The sequence below is a fragment of the Zootoca vivipara genome, chromosome 8 (genome assembly GCF_965207765.1).
Source record: "Zootoca vivipara chromosome 8, rZooViv2.hap1.1, whole genome shotgun sequence".
Lineage (NCBI taxonomy): Eukaryota > Metazoa > Chordata > Lepidosauria > Squamata > Lacertidae > Zootoca > Zootoca vivipara.
In genome coordinates, this window is record NC_142591.1 from 29,697,976 (window position 1) to 29,717,513 (window position 19,538).

Genomic DNA, 19,538 nt, shown 5'->3' on the forward strand with positions numbered 1-19,538 from the left:
AGTAATAAATAAAAAACCTACAAGTTTTCTTTAAACCTCATATATGGTGGTAAAAATTCCTCTCTTTTACTTGCTGGTCTGTTGTTTTCTTTAGTACTATACCAGTCCCATTATCTAATTTCCTTGATGCTGATATTATGGATGCACAGGCAAAGCATACTGCTGGATACTGTTTCAGTATTATAGTTTAACATTTGGTATCGTCTATTGAATAAACAGTGTGGTTTGTTGTGCACTCGTTGAGGGCTCATGCATAGCCACTGTTTTGTAAATGCCACTCCAGTAGAATTCCATTCCAATTGCCACCAGCAATGTTTTCACAAGATGTCCACCAACGTAACTGCTATGGCATGACCGAACATGAAAAATGCCTATTGGGTTTTCTTGCAGGAGGTAGCAATATATCACTGGGTGGGGCTCAGAGGACTGGTATGCACATTTCCTTGGCACTAGAGGTCTGAGTTTGCAGTACTGTGCTAATGCGGTTAATATAACAATGCTTTATATATATATATATATATTCCCTGAACTAATATTTTCTTCATGATGACTGGAGAAAATACCATAAATCGGGGCAGGGAACCTGTGGCTTTCTAGCTGTTGTCAGACTTTAATTCCTGGCTAGTATGGTCAATTGTCAGTGACTATTTCATTTACAGTCTATTAGAAAAACTTACATACCGCCTTTTATGTAAACATCAAGATACAATAAAAATTCCACAGATGTAAACTAAAACAGCAAACAGGTTTCACGTACCCTATGTTGGCAGGCAGCTGCAGCCAGGAATGGCAAGATCTCCCAGAGGAAGAGGAGGACCCTAAGATGGGGGCAGGGGATACAGTTTGAATAATGATCTGGATGCAGCTTCTGCCCCAGGGTCATTGGATGTCCCAATTGGGGAGGGGGAGCCAGTCAAACCAGTTTCACCATGCCTCCAGGGAGTGAGGCACCTATAGTAGCCAGCTGGCCAATCTGCAGAGCTGGCCAGATCAGAGGCAGCCAAAGTGTTGGACTTGGCAGTGTGTCCTTGGCAACAGGACTCATCAGTGCAGACTCGGCCCTCCACCCTCCAACTAGTGCTTGCTTGCAAGCAGACCTGTGCAAACGATGGGTTCTCTGCCTTTAAAAGTATAGCAGGAGCAGCATGTCAGGTGTTGGGACGTCTGCTTATGCCTTGTGGTGTATCATGGATTCTGCTGTTGTGCAGAGATTGCTTGCTGATGTTGTCAACAAAACTTTTGGGATATCCTAGCCAAGAGTATTGAGTCAGGATAACAGGGAAACAGTCAGCAGAAAATACGTTCAGGTCCACTGAATGCTTGCCTGAATAAAATGATTTCGATTTCTTGTGGAAGCAAGCTACTGAATAGGCTTACTGAAGATGAGCGGCACACCCCATAGTCAAGTTTGACTGGACTTAATCATCCAGGGGTCCTTTACCTTTTACAGGAGCTCTTGGGGGAGACTCTTCCACAAAACAGATACCACAATTGAAAATGGTTCCTTCCTTTTCCCCACCTAATGAGTTAAAGCAGATTGTGGCACAATCAAGAGAGACTCCCCGAGATTGCAGGTGCTGAGTTGTAGCCCACCATCATCTAGAGGATTACAGGCTCCCCATCCCTGTCATAAATTGTATCTGTGTACATGAAGGTGATCTATTGACTACATATCACATCAGGCCAAGCTTTGCCTTTACATCTTACAAGTATGCTACTACAGTTTTTGGTAGATTGTAAATGCTGTAGCTGGGGTATGATAAGCTACAGCATGAAATTGGTGCATTTTTGTAAGCTTCTTCAGGTAAATGCTACTTAAAGATATTAATTTCATATGCTATGAAATATGGAGGTTGCCGTGCCTTTCAAGGAAAATAATATTTTCTTTTAAAAATGCTTTTTAGGAAAGCACAAGAAGAAAAAAAGAAAGTTGTTCTAGCTGGATGTGTTCCACAAGCCCAGCCTCGACAAGACTACCTACAAGGCCTGAGTATCATTGGGGTAAGGATATGGCTATGGATGTGGCATTGTTAAAACCTGAGCCTCAAACTTTAACTCAAGAGTTTTATTAATGTAACAATATTGAGATTTCATTTGCCAGTGTAATATCACTTGGTTTGGCTTACTTGCACCTCTAGTGAATGAAGGCAGGAGTAGCTTACAGGAAATAATCTGGCCCCTCTTCAGTTTTTTTCTGCTGCCTCAACGAAGCAGTCATGACCCTCTAGAGCAGAATTTTGGGGTGGCAAACTTGTGGCATCAGTAATGCACCTCCAAAACATGACTTCAGAAGGACTTGTACACCTATATGTGCTTGCAAGTCAAGCACAAACATACTCATTCACTTTTAGGGTTCTTTATATACCTGTAACTACTTCCAACTAAGACAAATAAAGAAATAAACATTCTGAAAGTGCCCTTTTTGCTAGTGTTTGAGGCAAGGGGAAAAGGCAGTAGAATATATATGATCACTAAGCTGATCCTGACAAACTGAAGAGAACTAGTGGCAAACCTGTTATCAGCATCAGCTTCAATTAATATAATGAGCATTTTACATAAAGTTAAATGAAGCATGCTACCCAAAGGGGTTTAACAAACAAACGCAGAGAGAAAACAAATACATGAAACTATAGTAGAAGCTGACCTGAAAATTTGGAACTAGAGGCTGGGAGTTGTATATAGTGGTTGTGTTATGTTATGGCATGTTTATATACCACTTTTTGGCCCAAATATCCTCAGAATGATGAACAGCATATTAATTATTTAAAAAATGCAGCACTGGTACAATAAATACAGGCGATGACCATTATAGGGGCATCCAATTGACATGCCATCGCTGATGTGTGGGTCCTTTTGGACCCAGAAGAAGGCAGAAGGGAGTGTGGTTATTTGCACTCCACTGATGCGGGGGGGGGCAGGAAATGCACCGCACAACATAAATATAAAACACAATATAAAACTGCAATATATTCATCAATCATCCTGGGCATGTATTCAGAATGTCAGTTAATCCCTGTAGCAAAGAAACAGGGGGGAAACCATGGAGCAGGCTACTTCTCTCTCCCACCTAGCAGTACAAACCTCCCTCTCATCTCTTACCTGGGGGGACAGATTCTACCAACAGGCTCTCATCCTGAAGCAGAAAACGCTTCTTACATTGCAGCCAGCCAAACAGCAGACAAAATTATCATTAACGCCAAATTACAATAAATAGAGCCTTGAGAGGAAATGGAAGAAATCCTACAAACCCATTGCCCACCTGTCTTCCAATCAGGGGGAGCAAGATACACAGCAGCAGCCTCCCATCTTCTCTCAGGAGGTAATAAACATCCCAAATAACACTGCAGTGTTATATAAGAACGTAGCTAAGGGGTGGGTGGGTAGAGAGTGTGTGTGCATTGTGCTCTCTGTGTGTGTGTGTGTATGTATGTATGTATGTATGTATGTATGTATGTATGTATGTACATGTACACCATACCTGTCTTCATTGCTAGAATTGGAATTATACAGGGTGAGTCCTTTAAAAGAGGCCCCGTGGATACAGAGTACACATGCTCCATGGGGCCTCTTTTAAAAGACTCACCCTGTACAAGGCCATTTGTGTAAAGGAGGTGGCGGTGATGGATTTTTGGGGGCATCTGTAGGTGTTTGCTTGTGCGTTACTGATCTGAGGAATTTGCTACAGGAGAGGCAGGTAGGAGTGTAAGTCTGAATCTGTAGCCAGATTTGGTGTCCTATCCTGTTTTTTATCCAGATCTGCTATTAATCCCATCAGACCAAGCGACGTTGCTACTCATGTATTAATATGTCAGTTTGCTGCTTTGTACAAATGCTCCTTGTCTTGGTGGTCTGAAACTTGCACCCCTCTTTTCTTTGGATTCAGTTATTTCTGTAACAAGTAAAGGTGGTACCTCAGTTTCTTTATTATTATGAAATAAGTTGCTGTACACCAGCATTTACCTTGTATAATTGCTAACGGAGTGCTTTGTGTTATTTGGATTTGATTCCCCATCCACTTATGCAGGAGTAAAATGCTGTGTTTCCTATATTACAAGCAGAAATATAACACAGATTCAGAAAAATGTATGTTTCTTCTCTATGTGAATTAAATGCATAGAGAATGAGAACCGTCCAGAAATCATCAGAATATCCACATAGTAATTTTTTTAATCTTTACAGGTTCAGCAGATAGATCGTGTCGTGGAAGTTGTTGAGGAGACTATCAAAGGTAAGCTTTTCACCTGAAATGATTGTGTCTTCATTCTTTCCAGTGCTCATTACTGACTTTGAACACATAGACCCCATAAGAGCCTTACTGTTGAAATATATCATGCATGTACTGTAAATAATGACTGAACTGTAAACATTATGTGCTGAATATATTAGAAAAATCTGTAGAAACCTTAGCCACATCAATATAGAAATGCACAATTTTAGATCTTTGGTTCCCCCACCCCTTTAATCTTGCTTCAGTGCTTCTTTTACTACTATTTCATGATATGAAATACTTCCAAGAGATCATTGCTCATTTTATTGCCTATTTGTGTCTTGTTGATTTTGAATAAGTGTGGCTGTATACCAGTGGGCATTGACCAATGTGACTTACCTCACAATCTGATCATGAGTACATGTCTAGTAAAAGAAAAGCTATATCTGTGTTTAGAATTTAAGATCTTTGGGGAAGGGAACTGCATTCTGCTTTGTAAAGTACCGTACTCACTGAATCCTCAATGATAATAATTGAAATTATGATTCTAGAGATTATTATTTTTATTCACTTTTGTCTGACAACTTACAGTCCCATACAGACTATCACTCTGAGAATCTCAGCACTTTTATACTGCCACGTTTGTTTATTTTTTTATTTATTACACTTGTTGCATTTTACAAAAAGAGCCCCATAGTGTCTTAACAAAATAAAATTCAGCCAATAAAACCAAAGCCAGAACATTTGAAGCAGTTTATGATACAAATGCCTAAAATGCTTGTCCAGTGACATAATAATAACGAGCCTACCCACTCTGCTAAAAGATGAGCATTCCTCTAGAGGCTGGCTTAGGTGAATAAAAAGGTATTAGCCTAATGCCTAAAAACTGATTGTGCCAGGTACGTTTCCCTGATGAGACCATTCTTCAGATGGGGCCACCACTAAAAAGGCTTGTTCTCATGTGGCTACCTTCTGCTATTCTCTCAGGTGAGGCATATAAAGAAGAGACTCTGATAAAGACATGATAATGAAGCATAATGGAGAATGTACTTGTAATTCTGTCCTTGTTGCCAGTGCCATCATGGCAACACTGGGGATATCTGGTCCTGTGAGGTCCACAAGATTGGAGGTCCTGTAAGGGCATTTGCTTTATGACCACAAGAGAGTGCTGAATTATTGTTTGTTGACACAAAATTATGTCAGATTCTTTTGATATTTTAATACTGCAAACACGATCAGGCTTAAATATTTTAAATCAAATTAATTAGCTTCCTGCAGGAAAATCAAATGCTATCATGCATATAAAGTGCACCCCAATGGGATTAAGGGGAAACTAGACTTTGTGACTGAGCAAAAACTGTTTCAGTCTAGAGTATTTCACAAAACATTTTGTGAAATGGGTCACTGGACAGGATTGTTGAAAACAAGTCAAAGGAAATAACTTCAATGATGTTGAACTTTTCAGACTTCATATACGCTTACTAAGTTTCAGTCACATTAATGTGTCTAGTAATATGGTCTATCTGTTCCTAGTTTAAATATTAACTAATGTTTGCTAACTGCTAGCTACCAGCCTATTTTATTATTGTTGATTGCTAAAAGCTTATGTGGTGTGTGTGTGTGTGTGTGTGTGTGTGTGTGTGTGTGTTGTATAGCCTAATGAATAATGCTTTTACTGGCATAGTGTTTGTTAGCAGTTTGTTTGTTTCAATATTTATGTAATGGCTTCATAATATTTATTCCAGGGTGGTTAAGAGTAGAAGTATCAAAGTGCTCTCTAACATTCTCTCCGGGCTGTTTTCCACAGTACATTTTTTTAACAATGAGATCACTGTCCTTTGAAAAAAGCATGTACAATCAATGTGTATACAAGCACGCATATATTTTGTCACATGTGCATGCCTTGAAAACCTATGCCTTATTTCAGCTTTCTGCTGCATGTACATGTATTAATAATAATAAAATTTTATTTATACCTCCCCAGTCAAAACCGGGCTCAGGGCGGCTCACACCAATAAAAATTCCAATAAAACATAAAAAGCAATTAATTAAAATACAGACCAAAAGACAGTATTAAAATTTAAAATGCAGCCTCATTTCAAGTAGTCCACAAATTCAAGCCATGAGGGAGGAAAAACACAGGGGTCAGACTAAGTCCAACCCAAAGGCCAGGCGGAACAGCTCTGTCTTGCAGGCCCTGCGGAAAGATGACAAATCCCGCAGGGCCCTGGTCTCCTGTGAAAGAGTGTTCCACTAAGTTGGGGCCAACACTGAGAAAGCCCTGGCCCTAGTAGAGGCCAATCTAGCCACCCCATGGCTCGGGATCTCCAGAATATTGTTGTTTGTGGACCTTAAGGTCTTCCGCGGGGCATACCAGGAGAGGCGGTCCCATAGATACCAGGGTCCCAAGCCGCATAGGGCTTTAAAGGTCAAAACCAGCACCTTAAACCTGATCCTGTACTCCACCAGGAGCCAGTGCAGCTGGTAAAGCACTGGATGAATGTGATCCCGCGGCCGGGACCCCGTAAGGAGCCTCGCCGCGGCATTCTGCACCCGCTGGAGTTTCTGGGTCAGCTTCAAGGGCAGCCCCACGTAGAGCGAGTTACAATAATCAAGCTTGGAGGTGACCGTCGCATGGATCACTGTGGCCAGATCAGGGTGAGAGAGGTAAGGGACCAACTGCTTGATACGGCGCAGATGGAAAAATGCCACCTTTGCTGTTGATGCAACCAGCACCTCCATGGAAAGGGAGGCATCGAAGGCTACACCCAAACTCTTGACAGAAGGCACTGGCATTAATTGAGCCCCTGCAAGAGATGGGAAAATAGTCATATAATTTCTTCACACTCAATGTAGCAAAATAGTCATATAATTTCTTCACACTCAATGTTTTAAAATCACTGTGGATGTTTCTTCCTATATGGTAGTGAAATCCAAGTAGTAAAAACCCATCAGTCACTCATGTGTGCATTCAGTTAACTTGTTACTTCCTACTTCCATTTCTTCTCCAGAATATGGAAGGATGCTCTCCTTTTAAACTTTCTATAGCCATGGTAAATTAAATAAAACTAGTAAATTAAGCTTTAAAATAAAACACTAACATTTTTGAATCATAATAATAGAACTGGCATTGAAATGAAACACTTAGTTGGAGAAGAGAGGAAGATACGTTCTACATAACTTATGGGAATCTGGTCAGTCGTAGAAATAGAAAAAGGAGACATTATCATAGTGGGTATTACTTGAGGTAGTGTTATTAATGGGAGAGTTTTATATGAAAGATATTGGTGGAATGGGAGGAGAAATGATGTGCTCCCACCTACCCAAAAAAACCTTAGCAAAAGAGATGGAAAGGCTTGTCGGTAACTTTGAATTGATGGGTGAATATTCAAACTCCAATTCCAGATCAAAAAAGATAGTGGTGCCTCGCTAGACGAATGCCCTGTAAGACTAATTTTTCGCTTAACGAAGAGATTTTTCGAGCAGAGGTTGCCTCGCAAGACGAATTCGTTTTGTGAAAAATTTGTCTAGCGAATCGCGGTTTCCCATAGGAATGCATTGAAATTCAATTAATGCGTTCCTATGGGCAAAAATAAAATAAAAAATTAAATGCATTCCTATCGGATTCGCTAGACGAATTTTTTGCAAAACGAATTGACTCACAGAACGAATTAAATTCGTCTAGCGAGGCACCACTGTATGTGTATAGTTGGAGCACTGGGAAACTATAGTTAATATAGACTTCCCGGTTTAATTACAGCTAGTGAGAGAGGTGGAGCAAAGGAGTTGTGTTCATCGGTAAAAGTTTTCATATCTTGTCCTTTTAAATCTAGAAATGCTCACCATATCACAACCATAGTGTGGGCAGCCAATGACACGCTCTGTGTAGCCTTATTTGTTGATGTTCATTAGTCACATGAAAAATATTAAATATAATATATCTTCACTATGTGAATAACAAGAGTAGATTACTTATTAATTGAATCAATACTAATTAATTACTGCTTAGCTTAAACAGAAAGAGGTATGCCAATACATTTTGATGGTTTGAGTCCAGTACTGTCTCTCACAGTATTCACCAGATTTATATTTATTTGCCTTGCTTGACAGGGGAGAGAGTTGTCATGCCTGATGGCTTTATGTTCAATATAAGCTTTATCGTTTGCTTGAGTACAGTAGTTGGTTTAACCAATTTAGGCGTGTTTCCCCTTGTTTTCTTCCACTCTTTCTTTCTCAAGCTTCACACTTATTTTGCTTGGTCAACGTGGGAAGTCTTTTCTCTTCTTTGAATTTTTCAGCAGATAATGAGAAATGCGCTCCCTACAATGGGTGTTTATAGCATGCTGACGTTGAGAGAGTTTCTGGCCTGACTGGTGGTGGAATGCCCAGGCATTCCATTATTTTTAATGGTCTGTTTCTTTAGGGCTATTAAAATTTTAAAAAGTGTTGATCATGGTTAAATGAAAATAGTTTTTGCTTTTGTTTGAAGTTTGTAGGTAAGCATAATGCTAATTACTTGACTTTGTGAAATAGTTCTTACCATTTTCCCACTAATTAGTGAGTTGTCCATCTGTTTTGGCTTATTCACTTGTGAGAGAACGAAGGAGGGGAAAAGCTTGGAGTTTACTTATATGTTACTCATCCTTCCCTTTAATTTCTCTTCACCTTGATGATGGATATTATTGAACAAAATTGCTGCTCAGAACACTGACACTGAACCTCCACGCATACCAGGAAAAAAGAGAAACATCGACACCCCACCCTACCCACCTCCCCAGCCCACCCACCCCTCCCCCCTTTTTTCTTCCTAATGTCTCAACAATCAAGATTAATGTGTAAAAACGATACATGGGAAATATATGAGACTCTGTACTACCTTTGTAAACCAAGAAAATCCTTAATAAATTTTTTTTAAAAATTGCTGCTCAGATAAAACAACTGAAGGTACAGTATCTTCAGATAAACTGTTCCACTCTTAATTTACCTAAAACTAATAGTTATAGCTGGAAAGGGAAGTTGCCCCCTGCTTTCCTCTTGTCTTTTCTTCCTCCTCAATGTGTGGCTATAACAATTATGTGAAGCAAGTTACCTTCTTCCTTTAGTGGTTCTGAGTTTTGTGTAGCAAGAGGGCGCTTGGCATATTTGAATCCAATGCACTGCCGCGAGTCCATGTGCTTCTGGTTGTAAACAGTAGCAGCAGTATCAACAATGCTCTAATCTGAAATCTGATATTCAGTGCCCTTCACATGGTAATTTTGTTGTCTTTTTCTCAGGCAGCAACCAAATGTTCTGCAGTTCTGCTCTGTTGTTCGGAATAGAGAATGGCTTGAATCCATGTAATATTAGTCACACTAATTGATTGCATTTTATTTTGCTTTTCGTCCCTCAAAACTCACAAGAGACCAATAACAAACAAGATAATCCCTGTCGGCAGACTTAGATTCTAAAAGTCACAACACATAGGAAAATGGATAGTGAGGGAAGATGAACTAACACTTCATGTAGATGGGATCTTAACTGTGACTAACTTGCTCTGGATCCAGCTCAGTTGTAAAACACTGAAAAACATGCCATGTGTTCAGCATATCAAATGACTATATTTTGGTTTCCCTTGAGAGTACACTTATCTGCTGGCTTCTGAAGCTGGCAGATAGCAGCTCCCTTATTCAGATGAAATGCCTTTTTAAAAGCTTTCCCTACACAATCATGCATTTTAAGATTCATAGCATAACTTTTTCATACTTACACTTGAATTCGCTACAAAAGAGATCACAGATAACAGTATTACAGTACAAAAGAAACTCAGTATGTTAGCTTTTGAAAATAGCTTTTTTATTTCTTAAAGGGAAGGATTCTATTTATCTGCAGCTATCTGGAGCTCTGTAAAAATATGTATTGATAGTTAGGTTAGGAAGCTGGAGCATGGTCAGGGATGATGGGAATTGTAGTCCAAAACATCTGGAGGGCCGAAGTTTGGGGATGCCTGCTCTAATGCATGTAATGTTATGCTGAATCCTGCCAGCCACAAGGAAGGAGACAGGAACTGAGCCCCTTGAGGCATCCATGGAGCTTTGGATCTCATAGATTAGGGTTTTCTGCTTGTTACCACAGCAGAAAAGCTGGTAGCAGCTTTCAGGGCACAGCTTTAGGCCTACATGTTATCCTAATGCCCACAGCCATCACCATCAGGGGGTTAGGATTGTACGTAGACTCAAATCAACGAAGATAATCATTAATTTAAGCCCTGTCAGCTTTCAGTGTGTCTAGACTAAGCATGCCAAAGTCTGGATCCAACCCACTTTATTGAAATGGGCTGAGCTAGGTGTTCTTTTATTTCCAGTGAAGTTGTTTCATCATTTTAGACCAGGCGTCGGCAACCTTTTCTGCCCGTGGGACGGAGGATTCCCACAGACTATTGGCGTGGGCCGCACAGACGCAGAAGCGATTTCCGGTGGTGCTGCAGACATTTTGGAAATAGGCAGCCAGCACCGGAAATCGCTTCTGCCGCGGACATGTGCAGAAGCGATTTCTTGCGTTGCGCATTTCCAAAATGTCCGCAGTGCCAGAAATCACTTCTGCAACTGTGTAGACGCAATTTCTGGCGCTGCTCGGTGAGTCCCCGAGGGTCATCTGGTCCAACCCCTGCAACTAATGCATTCATGACTGATGGCCACCCGACCTCTGCTTAAAAACCTCCAATGAAGCAGAGTTCACCACCTTTCAAGGGAGTCTGTTCCACTATCTGACAACTCTTACTGTCAGAAAGCTCTTTTTGATGTTTAGTTGGATTTAATTTACCTGCATGTAAAATGGGTAAAGGTAAAGGACTCCTGGTTGATTAAGTCCAGTCAAACATGACTATGGGGTGCGGTGCTCATCTCGCTTCAGGCTGAAGGAGCTGGCGATTGCAGAGAGCTTTACTCAGATTGGTTGGGCTTTCTAATCTTGATTACTTACATTTACATTTGAAATAAGATTATTATTATTACCATGGCAGGTGCCAATTCCAATCTGTTATTAGAATATAGATAGATAGATAGATAGATAGATAGATAGATAGATAGATAGATAGATAGATAGATAGATAGATAGAAATTGTAGCTCAGTATTTTGCAAAGCTCCCCCCCCCCCCCAAGAAAAAAAAGCATTCTTTTTTATTTGGGTGACCTGAAACAATGTGTCTAGAATTATGGAAAAGGAGCTTTCTGAATACTTGTGTTTGTGCTCTGAATATTTTGAAGTCAATATGCAGTTGCTTCTGAATGAGCTCACTTAAGCTACAGATGAAGCCATAAATTCCTATAAAGTGCTCACATGTCAGTAGTATTATACGTGAGAAGCACAACAAACTGGGCTGTATTGTGAAAATGTTCCCTCATCCGAATCTTTTTGCATTACTTTGTGAGAACTTAATGGAAATTCTTGCTCAAGCTGACACCCATCAGTTCAAGCATACTGCCCACAACTTTGGGTTTGTGGTCTAATACTGTTCAAAAAGGAACAACAACACCCTTAAACTCAATAGTAATATTTTTACAGCAATTATAATCAAAATGCTGTTTCTTGGGAATTTGGCTTTTAAAATTGATTGACCTGCTTTTGTCAAATAGCCGAACAAAATATAATGAAAGGAGCTAAGCTTAATAATGATAATAATAATAATAATAATAATAATAATAATAATAATAATAATAACAACTAATTTTAATGTTGGCTTTTCCTTTATTTGGTAAGTTGTTGGTTACCAGAAGACTCCTGGGTCTGTTTTGTTTAACAAAATGCAAAATATTTGAGTAGAATATATTAAAACAAATGAGTTTATGTATAATGGTACCATTTTTCCCCTTTATTTGAAGGTCACTCTGTGAGATTGCTGGGTCAGAAAAAGGATAATGGAAAACGGTTGGGGGGAGCGCGATTGGATTTGCCAAAGATTAGAAAGAACCCACTGATAGAAATAATTTCCATCAATACAGGGTAAGCATCATTCAAACTGACATAAAATATTCAATACTGCCTAGAAATTCAATTTCATTTTTGTCCATTCTTAATGCAGAGCTGCCTCAGGTCATACCATAAAGAACAATTTAGGGGGAAACAGTGAAAATTCCCATGATATTCAGTAGCATTAATACTTTAAGACAAGTTACCTACTTATTTACTTACATTTCACAGTTATAAAAATTCAGGGGTGTGTGTTTTTGCTTAAACTGTAGTTTCTGCTATTTCTAATCTTTCCTGAAAACATAATTTTGTGTTGTGATAGATCTCTTTTGTGTGATGACTAACTCTCCCTACACCAGCCTTTACACAGCCAATTTCCATGTCTGTTTTGTGGTTAGAGGAACCACCATGGAGCTGCTTTCCCCCTCAGGACCCACAAGGTAGTGTTGGAAAGTTCTCCTGAAATCAAATACAGTGGTACCCCGCAAGACGAACGCCTTGCGCAACGAAAAAATCGCAAAACGAAAGCGTTTTGCGATTTTTTTTTGAAGACTCGCAAAATGAAGTCGTCTATGGCCGTGCTTCGCAAGACGAAGCAGCCTCGCGGTGGGAAGGGAAGCCGCCGCTGCCGCCGCTTACCTTTACAATTCTGCCGTCGCGGCCGGGGGTGACGTCCACGGCCGCCGCTTCTGCCTCCTGCGGCGGCGCGGCGCTCCTGGTGGCCTCCGCAGCTCTGGCCTTGCCCTTCTTGGCGGCCTCCGCGGCTTCGGCCTTGCCCTCCTCAGCGGTCATGGCGGCCTCTGCGGCTCCTCCCTGGCGGCTGGCGGGATCCGGCAGGAGCAGCAGCAGGGCTCGCCAGGCGGCCCTTGGCGGCAACAGTGGCGGCATCTGAAGGAGTGGAGGCTGCGGCGGGAGGAGACCCCTGGCCCTCCTCCTGCTTCCCCCTCCCCAGAGCCTTACAGACTTCCGGCCATGGCGGGTGAGTCGGTGCCTTTTTTTTTGCACTTCTTTTTTGCCCATAGGAACACATTAATTAAATTTCAATGCGTTCCTATGGGATACCGCGCTTCGCAAGACGAAATTTTCGCACTACGAAATGACTCATAGAATGAATTAATTGCGTCTTGCGGGGTACCACTGTAGCATTTTTGAGGGCATTGCGAGCATGCAGCTTTACTATGTGGCAACTTGATCGCCTCAGAAAATATGCTGATGTGAATGAAGTCATACCTCACTTTTTATGCCATCAAATGCCAACAGTGCCCTTCAGCTCTCTATATTGGACAAACAGGCCAACCGCTACGCCAAAGGATAAATAAATCTGACATCAGGAATCACAAGACAGAGAAACCAGTAGGAGAACACTTCAATCTCCCAGGACATTCTATACAAGATCTCAAAGTAGCTGTCTTAATACAAAAGAATTTCAGAAATTGACTGGAAAGAGAGGTTGCTGAACTGCAATTTATCACCAAACTTAAAACCATGGAGAAACCTGGTCTGAACAAAGACATTGGATTCTTATCTCATTATACATGATAAAGCTATCTTTAGCCACCCCTTGCTTTTCCTGCGGGACCAATTGCAGTCGTAAACAGTCGTAAATTCTTCCTATAAGACCAAATGCAGTCATAAACAGTCCGATTTTCCACCACCCTTCTGAGTGGTGCCCCCCCACCCTCTCACTATATGAGGGGATCTGATGACTTCTGTTTCAGTGTATCTGAAGAAGTGTGCATGCACATGAAAACTCATACCAATGACAAACTTAGTTGGTCTCTAAGGTGCTACTGGAAGGATTTTTTTAATTTTTTTAAAAAATACTACACCTTGCAAGAGGTATGTCTTGTTTAAAAAAACAGAAGAAAGCATGATTTGAGAACAGTATTCGAAATTAGCCCGGTGTAAGGTGCATTTTGCACCTGGCTTTGGGCCACTTGCAACCAATTGAAGATGCCTGGGTGCCAGAATAGTGCCTGACATCTCTACCATCTGGAAGTATATGCCTGAGGATCATTGGATCTGGACTGTTTTGCACACACTAACACCCCACCCTGTAGAATTCTATCAGTTACATTTTATCTGCTCAATTGGAGTGAATTTCTGGATCAAATTTGCTTTTTTCTGTGCAGCCTGAGCAGGAGCAGTCACCATTAAGAACAAGAGGTCAGAATATATAGACTGTCCCTGGATCAAATGACTTTTCAAGTTCTCAAAGCTCTTAACGTAGTTCAAGGTTGTCATCTAAACTAGCTAGATGTTTAACTGAGAGTCAATCACAGTCAGTCCATCATTTGAAAAATAAGACTTTAAAGCCTTCCTGCCCCAAAATGGCAACTAAACATTCCCTTTTGGCGACTGTAACCTTGGTTTCAGGACCCATTTGTGCCTAGCTTATATATCTGAGTTTCTAACACTGTTTGAGAACTGCAATGAAAGTAACTGCATTTTAATTGACTCTCAAAGGCTTATACTAGTGGGCTAAGGTGAATTGAGGTTACAGGACAGTGTTATCTACTTCAAAGTCTGCACCATGGGAACTAAGTACTGCAGAATCAGTTATTTATGTAAAAGAAGACTGAGCTGCAAATGTCATTGTTTTTGTGGTGTATCTCTTATTAGGCAAGCAGCTGGTCTAATTAAAAACAGAACACTATCTCTCTTGCCTGGGTCATCCCTGGTTGCTAACACAGCAGTAACACACGAACCTTCCTCCTTTCTCCCCCCCCCCCAGTCCAATTTCCCCATATTCATTGCTTTCCCCGCCTCCCTGCTTGCCTTTTGTTCTTTCTGGAACTGCGGCTCCCTTACCCAGAAAACAGTCCTCTTCCATGAGTTTATCCTCTCTTGGTCCATCGATTTCCCCTCACAGAAACTTTGCTTTCCCCAGCACTGCCCCTGTTTTTGCCTTCTCCTTTAGATAGTGGGGTAGAAGAGCTGGGGGTGAAATCGCATCTGTCAACGAATGTGTCCTTTTGGTTTCAGATAGCATTTGCTTAGACTAAAAAGCCTGGGGCACAAATTTCACAGCCCTCCAGTGGCTGTGGTGGCCATAGCTGCCAAGTTTTCCCTTTTCTCGCGAGGAAGCCTATTCAGCATAAGGGAAAATCCCTTTAAAAAAGGGATAACTTGGCAGCTATGGTGGTGGCTCATTTACCAGAAGTATACACTCTGGAAGTGTATACTTGATTTGGACCAAACTAAGCCTCCTAGAGCATAATATACAGTGACTGAGCCCATAGCAGTGCAGAATCAGCAAGACCAAAGGAGGAAAACAGACACAATCTTCTGTCCTGGGGCTCTCACGTTCACACTAAGCCATAGCTTGGTTTAGCGTTAGTTGTGAACTGAGCCATAATGTAACCATGCACATTCAAAGAGTCTTCAAAGAGTAATTAAAAATGAGAAAGCTAAATGGAGTGGTCAGTAATAGGTGATGTGGATCCATCTTACTGAGAGCAAAAAGGATATAGGTTAGGAGACGAGAGAGGGAAAAATAATTGTTTACCATAGAAATAATTGCAAAATCTTTTTTTTTAATGTTTGTCTGTTTTTAGAGGTGCGTGTACACGCGCATGCATGCACATGTATTTGTGGTACTGGAATACATCAAAGATACTATTTCTTAATTAAACTATTTAAATGGGATCTCTGACACACAGTATTTTTCCAATTACTTGTCCAAATATTTAACCACAGCTTTGTAAATCTAAGTACTTTAACATTATTTTCTTTGTTTTATTCATGAAGTTCTACATCACTGAATATGTTTGAGCTGATATAAAGAACATTGTTCTTTAGATTTATGCATTTATATATTTAGTTTGAAATTCCCACACTTGCCTCGAGGGGTAAGAGCAGCCAACGTGTGCAGTTTTTATAGCTCAAAGTTTATCTTAATCCAGCATCGTTCCAGCAGCATCTTACATAAGGAATGTGCTGCCAGACCTGCTACTGTTCCTGTTAGTTGCATCCCCTTTAGAATTGTGAATTACAACTTATCCACTGGGTAGGGTTGCACTGAAATAGTTGGCCCTTTGCTTTTTCTTAACAGCAGCCCTTCAGAATATAAGAGGAGCCTGCTGGATCAGGCCAGTGGCTCATCTAATCCATCTCACAGTATCCAGCGAGATGCCCATGGGAAACGTGCAAGCAGAGCCTAAGCAAAGAGCACTCTCCCCACCTGCACTTTCCAGCAGTTGGTAGTCAGAAGCATATTGCCTCCAATTCGGGGGGCAAAGCGTAGAGCATAGCCAACATGACTCGGAGCCGCCTTGATGATGATGATATTGATATTGCTTCCTATGAAGCATCTCAAGGTGATTTCACAATAAACAAACACACAAATTGCATATCTAAAAAAAACCAGCAATCACACACACAATACAAAGGTTAAGGGTGCTGGGAGTTCTAATCCCAGACATCTGGAGGGCACTGTGTTGGCTCCTTCTGTCCTAAAGGACTTGGATATTATAGAATTACAATAATGGTCCACGTAACTTTTCTGAACTGTGATTCCATTAGTAAGCTCTTAGGACACATACGTTTCCTAAGAGAAGCTTTTAGAAATGTCCCTCAATAGATTTTGTAGGATATTTAGCTAAATTAGTGTTCTGAATTTCAAAAATCATGGGGCTGCTTTAAAGTGTGACAGAGAACATCATCATTAACCAGGCAGAAAATATACATAAGAAAAATGTTACCTTAGCCAAAAGAAGCATATAATAGGTGAGACTTTAGAGAATATTATATGGAACTGTCTTAACTGGTTAACAATCTCACCCAATAATGGACTGTGGAGAAAAGCTCTTAAGACATGGGCAGAATTATATAAGAGGAGGCGATCCTAGCTATTACGGCCTATATAGATGAGCACCTTAGGCCCAGAAGTAAATAGGTATTGGTATAGTATGATTTCACTGGCCAATATATTCTGGCAGCCACAGTTTGCAGTAGTTATTACTAATTAAATTTCTATATCACCCTTCATCCAAAGATCACAGGGCAGTTTGCAATATAAAAACACAAAAATGCATAGCATAATAATAAAGAAAAACAACAACCCCCACAGAAGCTGGAGCTTCTGGGTTTCTAGTTTCTCCCCAATAGCAGTTGGAGAAGGTGATACAGATCAAGGGAATTGGTGCAAAATGAAAGGTTTCAACATTACTTCCACCTGAAGCTGCTTGAATAGGGTTGTTAACTAGTTATAAAAAGGAGGAAATGGGGGGGGGGACTAGAGATCCTGATCACAGCTCTCCCTCAGCATATCCATTTTGTCCCTTAGCATAGTGGTTTCAAAATACACAACAGGATAGAGGGATCTTCCCTTGGGGTGCTGGATTACATGTGCACTGTGAAATGTGCAAGCAGCTACTGATTGGGCAGCCTTGCAGATAAGTATTGGGATAATATTTATTTATTTGTTTGTTTGTTTATACATACATACCCCAGCCACTCTGGGCGGCTTCCAACAGAAAAATAAAATACAATAATCTACTAAACATTAAAAGCCTCCCTAAACAGGGCTGCCTTCAGATGTCTTCTAAAAATCTGGTAGTTGTTTTTCTCTTTGACATCTGATGGGAGGGCGTTCCACATCTGATGGGAGCCATTCAACTATCCTCATGCTCTGATTCGTCTGTCCCCTGCTTATGTGCGCATCTCTTCAGCCAGGGGAGACGAAGAGTTTACCAGTGGCCTCCTCTGTTGTGTTTCCATCTGTGAAAATTGCAATGCGTGCTTGCATCTGCATGCTGTCATCTTCCAGAATGGGGAGAATGTGTTCACGTGTGGTAGCAGCAGGGGCTGCACCTGGCCACCTGTAGGTGGTTACTGATCACAGGCAGCATACTTTTATTACAAGGGAGTGGTTAAGGGTATGTTAATTTCCTTATTGCAGCAGTGTTCTTACATGAATAAACATAATTGCCTAATTCCACGATCTGCTGCAATGGTCCGTGAATATTTCAGATTGAGCTCACAACTGAATGCAGCTTTATAACCTGTGCTCGCATTGCAAGTTACCCCAGCTTATTTCGCCTGGGTTAAGTTGCTGCCTTGCCAGATGTAGCAGAGTGTAAGGCAGAGAGAAGGCATGGCAAGTTGTCATTGATAATGCTTTGCCTCCACAGTTTTCTTGTGGGTATTTCAGTCTCTGTGAAGCTGTTGCACAGCCTTCTATACCTCATGTTTCACTGTAATGGCCAACAGGAGGGACTTTCCAAATACAGAACTTAGCTAAATTACTTGTCATTCCAGCTATGAATATTTATGGGATCAAGCTAACTTAATGGCTTCTTGTCTAGTCCTGCAACCCATTTTTCAGCACAGTGGTATGTGCTGGGTGCGAACTCCCCAGCACATGCATGCTCATGCGCACACACCCTTGGGAGGATAGCCAAAGCACTAATCAATGGCCTATTTTTCATTGCAACCCATGCTAGCTAAAACTCTGTGAGCATTTTTAATTTACTGTAGTCTCAAAAACTGCAATATTTTAAGCATCTGCTCAGTATCTGAAAGGAAAGTTATTTTCAATAGCTTTGCAACTGGATCTGTTTTCACATTTCTTTAGAAGTAAATCTCGCTGCATTTATTGGAGGCACTGTTGTGTCAGTGTACACAGGGCTGCAAACTTAAGAATTTACATATCTATTTTGTGTTAAGTCTTTCTGAGAATATAATTTTGACCTATGTTTCCTAAATCTTGTTTGTATGTCAGAGGAATTTCATACTCAGAATGGCACTCATAGATGAAATTTGCCTGCTGACGTAAAATGCTTCATTATAATTGGCCTTTATTTTCCCAGTAGAAGACCCTCTTTGTTAGCAAGAAATAGAAAAGTACTGAAGGAAGTGCTGACAGCTCACTTTAAGCAAAGGCTAATTACTCTTTTGGTTCTCATCAAAATAATTTCTGTTGATTACCTTCTTTAGCACTCTGCATTCAGACTCTGCACCTGACATAATTTCTTATGAATATATTGATAAAAGTAATTTCGAATGTTGTGTTGTTTGACAAACAGGGTGGATAAAAATCAATGATTTTTTTTTAAAAAATCAAAAAAATCGGATTTTTTTGATTTAAATCGGATTTTTTTGATTTAAATCTGATTTTTTTAAAAATAAAATGCTTTTTGAGGAAAATATATTACCATCCAAAGGTTATTCCATCATGAAATAAAGATTAGTTTTTTAATTATGTAGAATAAGGTTGTATATGTTTATTTTTGGGGGTAAATAAATGCCATTAATCCATTCACAATGTCATGCTCTTCCAGAGGTTTTTGTAAGATTATTGGGCAGATTCTCTGCCTACAAGATATTATCACAGATGCTTGGTTTACTTTTGCAGTTCTCAAAACTGAATTTGACTCAACAGAGA

General features: G+C 40.5%; 1 protein-coding gene across 3 annotated transcripts in view; it reads left to right on the forward strand.

Moving 5' to 3' along the window:
• The window catches only part of CDKAL1 (CDKAL1 threonylcarbamoyladenosine tRNA methylthiotransferase), a 250,115-nt gene that overhangs the window by 79,683 nt on the left and 150,894 nt on the right, over nucleotides 1–19,538 (forward strand). For all 3 annotated transcript variants that reach the window (XM_035126314.3, XM_035126316.3, XM_035126315.3), the window contains 3 exons: nucleotides 1,905–2,001; nucleotides 4,180–4,228; nucleotides 12,064–12,184. In XM_035126314.3, coding sequence (XP_034982205.1) covers nucleotides 1,905–2,001; nucleotides 4,180–4,228; nucleotides 12,064–12,184 — 267 coding nt within the window. The remainder of the gene's footprint in view (nucleotides 1–1,904; nucleotides 2,002–4,179; nucleotides 4,229–12,063; nucleotides 12,185–19,538) is intronic.